General features: G+C 32.2%; 1 protein-coding gene across 11 annotated transcripts in view; it reads right to left on the bottom strand.

The window, feature by feature from the left end:
* The window catches only part of CFAP54 (cilia and flagella associated protein 54), a 233,219-nt gene that overhangs the window by 162,233 nt on the left and 60,247 nt on the right, over nt 1-10,739 (bottom strand). For all 11 annotated transcript variants that reach the window (XM_036237287.1, XM_036237282.1, XM_036237283.1 and 8 more), the window contains 3 exons: nt 6,649-6,825; nt 3,146-3,238; nt 2,704-2,889 (listed from right to left, as the gene is read on the bottom strand). In XM_036237287.1, the coding sequence (XP_036093180.1) occupies nt 2,704-2,889; nt 3,146-3,238; nt 6,649-6,825 (456 nt within the window). The remainder of the gene's footprint in view (nt 1-2,703; nt 2,890-3,145; nt 3,239-6,648; nt 6,826-10,739) is intronic.

The raw sequence follows: 10,739 nt of genomic DNA, 5'->3' as shown, positions 1-10,739 counted from the left end.
ACCCAGGCAGAGGAAAGATGGGAGAGATGTAGGCTCTAGAACTTGGCACATGTTAGATGTAGAACACATGACTTCCTTGGAACCTGGACAGAACACTAGAAAGGCATGAGCTGGTTCAAGTGCATACCATCTGCTACCCAAGTAACTGTGAATAAATTATTAAACCTCCCTGAGACACCCTTTCTGGAATAAAATGAGATTGGCAGAGAAAGAATTGAATTAATCTCGGTCTCCTCAACTATAAAATTATACTACTTTATAGAGTTATAATAAATGGGATAATGGATTTTAAAATGCCTGTTACACAAAAGGTTTTTTTAATAAATAATATTTTCCATTTCCTTTTCTCCTGTTCTCAACAAGCCATCATTCCCACTCATTACTTGATTTAGTACTTCCATAATCCAGTAATATATGACATTTTATCGTATATCCATTTTAGAGATAGGGAAATCGAGACCACACAATTTGCCTAAAATCCTGCTCACAGATTTCTAATTTTCTACATTTTATATCAAATTATCTAGGTGTTCCTAACCAAAAGGGGAAGAATAAAAAGAAATGAGGCTAATAAGAGAAGGAAATTGGAAAATATACACAGAAAATATATCATTCATAAAGGTTCCTCAAAAAATTTTTCAGATAGCCTAAATTCTACTTTAAGAAAAAACCTTGTAAAGATTTGCCTGATTTTATTAATGTCTATAGAATAATGTTGAGAAAAAGTACAACCTAAAATCCCAACCAAGTTAATCATAGACGTTTAGTAAAATATCTCTGTATCTTTATATAAAAATATTTATGATATATTATACTTTTTTAAAAAACGGAATTATCTTGAAACTAAAAATTAATCACTCTCATGAAAAATAGACTGCAATTCCAAAACAAAAGTACATTTTTTGCTAGAATTTAAAAGATTAAACTTTTGTAAATTAAGGAGACACCAAGTGAGAAAATTTTACTTTAGCCACTTACTATTATGAGAAAGAATGCTCATAAACTGTTGCAAATGAACTACAATACTGCAAATATAGTATCAATAAAGACACACAGGTCATTACTTTATGACACTTCTCATTATCCCAGCAGTATAGCTAGGACTTAGTTTTATTAACTTTCAATGAAAGTTCTGCCAAATGAAACCCAAGAGTCAAACCACTCCCTGGAGAAAAATTAGGACTTGATGAAAAATTCTGTTCTTTACTTTGAAGTAACTCCATCACTGCAAATTAGGGAATATATTAGATTCCAAAGAAATCAAAACATCAGAAAACCATGAGCCAATATGACATGCTAAACCAATGCTAGACAAATCCTAGCAATTCTCTCAATTTAATCTTCTTTGAAAAATATGCTAATATAAAAATCCACTAAAACCTTAGCTTATAATACTAATCAACTATTTAAAAAAATAGCACGATAGAAATATAATAAAATTTAGAATAGCCATCAGCTCTATAGTCAATAAGAGGTTTAAAATTAGATGCTTAAGACTTATGTCAATGAGTCACTCTTCCTAGTGTCCTATTCACTGGTGACGTCTGTTAAGTCAGGCAATCATTTCAGCAAAAATTTTAATTTGTGAGTATATCCATAACTAAAAACAACAACAATGTTTATTAAGTGTCTACTGTGTGCTATATTAAAACATTTGACATGAATAATTCCACCTAATACTAATAGTTCTGGGAGGTAGGTAGCTACTAATAATTAGTATTCCCTTTACAGATAAAGGCTACTTGCCTAATACCACATAGCTAATGTGAAGAGCTGGAATTTGAACTCAGATTTGTCTGTCTCTATTAACCCGGAAATTTCACTTCTATAAATTTATCCTAAGAAGGTAATCATAGATGCAAGCAAAAGTTTATACAAAAGCTGTGCATCACAACTTTACTTATAATAGCAAAAGACTGGAAAGCATCTAAATTTACCCAATAATGAAAAATTACTAAATAAACCATGATCCATAATACCATGCAGCTGTTAAAAATTGTTTTAGAAGAATAATTAATAGAATAAAAAAAAATGTCAGTTACATATTAAAGAAAAATATCATGTAAAATAATATGTATACTATGATAAAAATTACATATTATACATAAATTCATACACATATGTATATATGTGTATACAAACACACACACACACACACACACACACACACACACACACACACTAATGAAAGGATCCAGGGTCTCTCAACATTGGGACTATTGACATTTTTGGATTAGGTAATTGTTGTGGGAGGCTGTTCTTTGCATTATAGGGTGCTTATCAGCATTACTAGCCTTTGCCCAGTAGATTCCAGTAGCACCCTTTTAGATTATAACAACCAAAAATGTCTCCAGACATTGACAAATGTCCCCTGGGGGCCAAAACTACCCAGGTTAAGAACTGCTACTCGGGATGACAGGATAAGAGATAACATTCATTTTCTTCTTTGTGCATTTCAGTATTTTCCAAAATATCTAAAATTAGTTATATGTTACATTTATAATCCGAGAAAGAAATGTTATTGTAAAAAGCAAACTCATTAAAAGAGAAGGAATGATTCCTATTTGATGAGACTATATTTCAGTAATGGAAAACATATAAGCTTTAGAATATCTGCTTGTGATTTTTTTCCATCAGAAATTACTAAGTAACTGCTCAACGGAAAAACACACAGAGAAAACAATTAACAGAAACCTCTTCTACCTGTGTCAGGAACATCCGAGCAGTAACAGCAGAAAGAGGTGGATAAACCAGAATTGGTTTAGTTGCCTCCCCAATAGCATCGCCGACAAGCTTCCCATTAGAAGAATAAGCAGCAATTGCAAAGATATATTTTTCATTGGTTTCTAAACCTTTCACTTCGAAAATGCTTTTACCATCAGCTGGTATCTATTAACAAAAATATATTTCAAGTTATGTATGGAAAATGAAAGTAATATGACTTTTAAAATGTAATTAAGTAAACTTTATATGTTAAAAAAATTTTTTTCATTTGCTGTTGGATTTTATTTATGACTCAAGTTGCAACTAGAAAAATTCACTGAAATAATGACTTCATTATTTCACAAGGGAAAAAAACAATTGTCATTAAAGAGAATTTTGATAAGATTTGCTGACATTTAGAGGGTTTTTTAATTTGACATACCGCCTCTCCTGAGTTTGGAAGATCATTATTGTTTAGTCTCACTTTTCCATAGCTCCCTTCTGCTTTGCAACCCAAAATGCAATACCATGAGACCTGCCAAAGAGAGAGATGAGCCCATCGTCTGTAGTCTGTTTAACAAGGCATTCATTTTCTTTATCAGGATTGGCAAAAGAAATACTTTCCTAAATGAAAACATAACTATTTAAGTTTTAAAACGTAGTTTACAAAAATACTTGTTTAATCTTTTCTTAAAAAGGCAAATATAGGTCTATTTACCTGGGACTACCAAAACTGAATTATTATTTGTTATTAATTATTTTAGGTACCATTAACTAAGCAGTTCCAATGAGTATTGTTAGGAAATTTACAGATACTTTTCAATATTCACAATATCCCCATGAGGTAGAATTTCTGTTATCATTTTGCTTGATAGGAAATGGATACACAGAGATGTTTGATTACCTGCCTAAGAGTAGTGGCAGAAAGTGATTCCAAAGTTGACTTAATCTTGATGAAAAAAAGATCAACACTGAAATTATTTTCATATTTTAACAATATATCACAAAAAAAGTAAGTGGAAAAACGAGCAAGATACTAAATTGTAGTATTTAAAATTAAATGTAAAAATACATGTGAAAAAACCTAGAAAAAAAATGTTCCTAAATAAGAATAGTGATAGAGTTTGGATGATAAAATGGCAAGATTATGGGTAATTTTTTTCTCTAGTTCAGGAATTTTCAGAAACACAATATTCCTTTGATAATTCTTAAATATAAACACAAACCAAAAGCAAAATGCAAATTCCACAAAAACAACCAAACTTAAACTTGATTAATTGGTTAGACAATGGTCTTTCTGCCAAGATAGCCAAATAATGGAGATTCCTTATTATAGTGAACTATTCTCACTGTAAGGAAAAGGGAGCAAGTTGGTACTTAGGGAATAGCATTGTTAGGAACCATCCTGTCAGAGGGTTAGGGATAAGAGGTTGTCATCACTATGGCATTCCCTTTACCCCAGAGGCTCCACCTCACAACATCTCAACCCCTAAATTACAAAGGAGGCAGGGGGAAAAATGGACATGTAATTGTCTTTACAAAGCAACAGTCTCTTACGGCTTAGCCTGCTATTTCTTCCTCTATGTCAACAGAAAAATCCTGTGTCTTGTCTGCACAGGTAGTTTTCAACTCTGACTATGCAGCAGAGTCACTTTTTAAAATACAGTTTGTACAGAATCAACCATTTTTTTAAAGTCACACGTACACCTGACCAGCCTCAATAAAAAAGAATTTCTGGTGCAGATGGCTGAACATTTGTATTTCCCAAGAAAATCTCACAGGTGATTAAGGAATAAAAGACAAAGGCAGAACTGCAAAGACAGAGAGAGTATTAAAGGAACTTGGAAGCTGGAAGCCAGAGGGAGGGGGGAAAAAAAACAGACAAATCTTAGAAAAAAATTTAGAAACTAACTTTCCTTGACCTCCCATGCAAAAAGAGCAACCTTTTTCATTGAGAGAAAATGAAGGGAAAAAAAAAAAAGACCATGTTTATTACTTAGATAATTATTGCTCAAAGTTAAGCTCTATAAATCAAGCAGAATTTTAAGGGTAAACCCTTTAAAAGCATTTTTACAAGCAGGCTTTATACTTTGTTCAACAGATGAAAACATCTTAGTTTGTGTAACTGTAAGAAGCAATGCGTAATTAGAATCCATATAAGAATAAAGATACCATAAACAAATTATCACTAACTTTAGAACTAAAAGTTTATAAATAACATCAGATTTTCAACTATTAAAACAGATTTTAACAAAACAAATGCCTTAACAAGAGATTTTGATAAAACAGAAGATGGCTGAATCCTCAAACCAGAAAACGTATGTAAGCCCATAGCACCATCTAGTGTTGATAAGTAGGTAACAGTAACAGAAGGTAATAATTTCCTGGAGCATATAACTCTCTTAATGTTTAATACACAGAAACTTCATATAGTGTGCTAACTGTCGAGTCCTACAACTGCCAGGCAAACAAGGGACTCATGTCTTCCCATTTCTAACCAATAGGAAATAAAATAAATTAGTCATCAATTTGAAATACATAAAAAATAAGATTTGGGTTAAATAAACCAAAAGGTTTAAAAACAACAACAACAAATTCTTGGTAAATCATCCAGTCTTGGTTCTGTACTAAATTTCCAATATCAGTGATTCCTTATTCTTTAAAAAGATCCAAAAATCCAAAGTTGAACTTTAAAACTGCTAGCAATTGCAATAATGTATTCATTATAGCACAGTTGGGTGTAAAGTGAATATTATGTCCACCTCCTCAAGCACAAAGCATTGTGAAGACGGTATTACTTCTCCCAAATGTCCATCCCCCATTAGTCTAAAGCTCCTCAAAGAATACAATCACGGGTTTTTTGTTTTTGTTTTTGTTTTTGTTTTGTTTATTTTGTACCTCAATTACCTCACACAGAGCTTCACCGATAATAAACACTCAGTAGCATTCGCTGGATAAAATTTATGAAAAAAACTCATGAAATCATGTAATCACAGTCTGTAACATTATTAATTGTTTTTAGCAGACTTTACTTCATACATTTAAATTAATACAAGATATGCCAAGAATATTATGGATTATCTCATTTAATTTTCACAGTGAATATATTTTACAAATGAAAGAACAACAAAAACATTAAATGCCTCATGAAGAATATTGAGATTCCCTAAGGTCATACTATTAGTAAGGGGTAGAGCTAGAATTTTAACCCTTCATCTGCCTGATTTTAAAGCCCATGCCCTTTCCACAATACCAAGTTGGTGTAAGTTCAAGCAGAACATCCTAAGGAGAATTAAGGCACAACTTTATTTTTTTATACAACATCAAAGATCATGTTATTGATCATCCAAAAGAGAAAAATGTAATATGGGAAATATGAATTAGGTGAACCAAATGCCTGTGAGGAAATTCAAGTTGTAGTTACATTTAGGCTGAGTTCCAAGGCACTGAGGATAGCAAAAAGAGCTTATTCTTCAAAAAATATATAAAAATTTATGATTTCTAATATGGCTGAAATCACCATTTGTGTGCATGTTTGCATTAAAAGAGTCCCCATTTACTTGTAGGAACTTTGGAAAGAAGCTTTAAATTCACCATCCCCAAATTTCTTCATTCCATCATTGGCTCTAATTTCTATCCTCTTCAAGTGTCATACTAGAATGTCAGCATCTGACTATGTCATGGTGATGAAGATACTTAGAAATGCTTCTCTACTGTTTCTCCTTACTATATATTTGGGTATAGCAAGACTATAAAGACCATAAAGGGAAACAGCATCAAGGGAAAAAGATGATGAAGAAACTAAGTGTAGTTAAGACATTAGGATACTAATCCCAGTGTTCAGTGCTTATTAATAAGACTAGTCAAGTCTTAAAAGCAATAAAAGTATCAATCATTATAGTCATAATGATTTGCCTGAGATAAAGATCATAATGGACAACATACCTTAACATCTGAAATAAATGGAGCAGGTTTCAATGTCACAGAACAATAAGTTCGAGATAGCACGATAGGCGGCGGGGGAATTCTGCTTTTCTTTCTTTTTGAACTTTCCACATATTTCTGATATGTATATAGGTTATTTTGTTCTACTTCAACCTTCTCAATTAAAGAATATGCTTCCTATAATAAAGTGTGAAAATAGAAAAATATATTTCAAGAGCTCGAATTTTATTTATATTTGTAGAATTCTGGTGATGTTAAACAACATTATCTTGCTATATATAGTACTTTGAGCCTCAGTGGTACACATATTTCAAGCACTGAATAATTTGTAGAAGTAAAAACATAAGGACAAGTGAAAAATAGTTATTAAATAAGGCAATCATGTCACATTAATATATAATACATTTATCACTATTATCATATATTAATATAAGACATTTCATTTTTTAATCAAACCCTCTGAATTTTTACTATCATATTTCATTATCCTTAAAAAGTTCATAACACAATCATCTACATTTATAGTGATAAACCGGGTACCTAATCTTCATGCAACCTGAAATGTGACTCTGTGACTCTCAAGCAATGAGACTATGGTATATGTGGTCAATAAAAATATATTATTGAGATTTTCTTACTATTAGCAAGAAGAAATAAAACTTAAAAAAAACTTATTCTGTAAACTTGAAGAAAAGGCAATCACTGTTTTAAACGGTTACACATAGAGTAATAACACCTAAAACAAACAAAAAAGAAAACATAAAAACCAGCAGATCTAAATAATATTTCAAAGTAAGACTATATCAGCAATACTAATACATATATAAATGGCCTAAACTCCTCTTTCGAATTAAATTAAAAGACAAAGACATTCTAATTAAGTTCCAAAGCAAAAACTTATGTAATGATTAAAATTCAGTGGATGATACAGCCTTTCTTACAGATAGTGCTGGCACAATTAGACATCCACATATAAAGGAATAAAGTTGGACCCCTACATAGCACCAAAAAAATAGTAATTCAAAAAGAATTACAGATCCAAATGTGAGAGCTAAAATTATTAAATTCTTAGAAGAAAACCCAGGAGTTCATGACCTTCGGTTAAGCAATGGCACACCAACAAAACTAAAAGTAGATAACCTGAACTTCCTAAAAATTAAAAACTTCAAATGATACCATCAAGAAAGTGAAAAGACAATTGACAAAATGTCTTTTGAGAGAATATTTGCAAATCTTCTGTCTGATAAGAAATTTGCATTCAGAATATATAAAGAACTATTACAAGTCAATAATAAGAGAAAAAAACTCACTAAAAAAATGGACACAGGGCTTGAACAGACACCTCTCCAAAGAAGTGGCCAATAGCCACATCAAAAGATGCACATCATTGGTTATTAGGGATAAAATACAAAATCAATAAACCAACTCAAGAAGCAAAAACTTGAACACAGGAATAATTATGGAAGAAACTGGGAAAGATATTGAAAAAAAAAAACTTCCCACGAAAGTGTCAGACTCAATTAATTTCATTAAAAAATATTTCAAAAGTCAAGTAACTAATAATTCCTATGTCAATTTTTAAATTTCTGACTACAGATATAGATAGCCTCTCAATCAATTTTATAAATTTATTATAACTTTCATAATAAAATGTGAAATATGACTATACTTAAAAACAGAGCAATCTTCTTCTTAACAATACAAATACTGAATCATAAAGAAACAGAAAATATGAACAGATCAATTAACACATAAGGAGATAATCAGTAATCAAAAACCTCCCAATAAAGTAAAGCCCAGGACCAGATGGTTTCACTGGTGAATCCTACCAAAAATTTAAAGAATTATTAATCCAAATTTTTCTCAAACTCTTACAAAAACTTGAAGGAGACACTTCCAAATTGATTTTACAAGGCCAACATTACCCTGATACCAAAGCCAAATAAGGACACAGCAAGAAAATTTCAGACCAATATTCCTGATGAACACAGATGTAAAACTCTTTAACAAAATATTAGCAAACCAAATTAAACAGTACATTAAAAGGATCATACACCATAATCAAGTAGAATTTACTCCTGGGATACAAGGATGGTTCAACATAAATGTGATTGAAATCAATAAATGTGATACATCACATTGACAAAAAGAAAAATAAAGATAATGTGATCATTTCAATAGAGCCAAAAAATTTTTCGACAAAATTCAACATCTTTGAATGATAGAAACCTCTGAAGAAACTGCATTTAGGAGGAACATACTTCAACATAATAAAAGCCATATATGACAGACCCACAGCTAACATTATACTCAGTGGTGAACACTTAAGCATTCCCTCCAAGATCAGGAACAAGACAAGGGTGCCCACACTTGCCACTCCTATTCTTCAACTGGACATCTTAACCAGAGCAATCAGAAAAGAAAATGAAATAAAAGCATCCAAATCAGAAAGGAAGTAGTAAAATTGAGGGATGAGGAGATGTCGATCAAAGGACACAAACTTTCAGTTATAAGATGAACAAGTTCTGAAGATCTAATGCACAGCATGGTAACTGTAGTTAATAATACTACATTGAATACTTGAAAATTGCTGAGAGAGTAGATCTGAAGCATTCTCACCAAAAAAAAAAAAAAAAAAGTAACTACGTGAGATGACAAATGTGTAAATTAACCTGATTGTGGTAATCATTTCACAGTGTACATGTATACCAAATAATTACATTGAACGTTCTAAATATATTACAGTTTTGTCAATTATACCTCAATAAAGCTGGGGGTGAAGGCAAAGCTAATAAATGCAGAAAGCTCTTTCTTTTAATAGACAAAATCATGGCTAATGGTGAAGCACTAAAACTTATCAATAAAATCCAGGAGGAGGCAGAATGCCACTCTTCTTTTTTATTCTGGAATATCTTGCCAAATAAATATAAGAAATTCAGAAAATGAGAAGACAAAATGTTTACTAAATTTCAAATGCATTTCATTACGATACAAAAACCTGTGCTACTTTCCCTGTACAAGACATACTGAGCTTGACGCTTCCATTTGGAAATGTGAAGACAGGGTCTGGGAGTTATGAGCATCAGGGTGAGATTTAAAGCTGAATAAGTAAATCAGTCCCCTGTGGGAGTACAGATTATATACATTTTTAAAATAAAACTGTAGAATATATATTTTAAAACTAGTATATATTTTCCCTAAAATAATGAATGTTGGCCTAAATCAAGATCAGAATTAACTTCTCATTTTTATTCTTTATTGTGAATGGCTGACATTAAGATCTAAAATCATCAGTCATGATTAAAATTTATCTGTAGTAATAAATGTTTTTTTAAAGTTCACTTGTTCTGTGCCAGGAGACCATGAAAATTTTTCTGCATTAGTAGTTCAGGAACCTTAGCCATCTGCATAGGACAATTGTTCCTTCATGAGAATGGATGTGTTCTACAGTAACCATATTTCTAGAGCCCGTATGCCAGCGACCTTAGGTGTTTAGACTCAAAAGCTAATTTATATACACATGGTGCTCAGTTTAACTTTGGAATCACTGAATGAATGAATCAGTCGATTGATCAAGGAGATAGGATGGCGTCTGTCATCCTCCATCATCTCCATTTTTTTTATTCATTCAACAAAACTGGGGGTTGGGGGGGATGGAGAAAATGAATGGAAAGGGAGTAAGGGCCAGATGCTGAAGGAGCCGTGTCATAAAAGACTATGAGAGAGTAAAGGCATCAGCAATGCAGATTCATCCCACAGGACACAACCAGCACAGGGTTGGGCAGAGGTCATGCACCTGTCCACCCTGTACCACAGACAACAGGCTGGCCTTGGCTCTCTGAAAGGGCAGATGTGCCCACAGAGCAGGGCTTCCTTGAAAGGCAATAACAGGTGGGAGCTTGATAAGGAAAAGACCAGGACTGAACAAGGAAAATAGGTTTCCCAGGTAAGAGTGGAAAATTTTTGAGAGAAGAAATTTCTACTTCAACAGAAGGGAGATAAAAGCCATTACATTTTGAACATTAAATGTTAATGTGCCTTCATTTGCCTCACAGGCCATGGAGGCTATCTTCAGGTTGCATAAGAATAAG

This window comes from Rousettus aegyptiacus, unplaced genomic scaffold, assembly GCF_014176215.1.
Source record: "Rousettus aegyptiacus isolate mRouAeg1 unplaced genomic scaffold, mRouAeg1.p scaffold_m13_p_2, whole genome shotgun sequence".
NCBI classification, from domain to species: domain Eukaryota; kingdom Metazoa; phylum Chordata; class Mammalia; order Chiroptera; family Pteropodidae; genus Rousettus; species Rousettus aegyptiacus.
The sequence above is the reverse complement of the archived record's forward strand: the minus strand, read 5'-3'. Positions and strand labels throughout refer to the sequence as shown.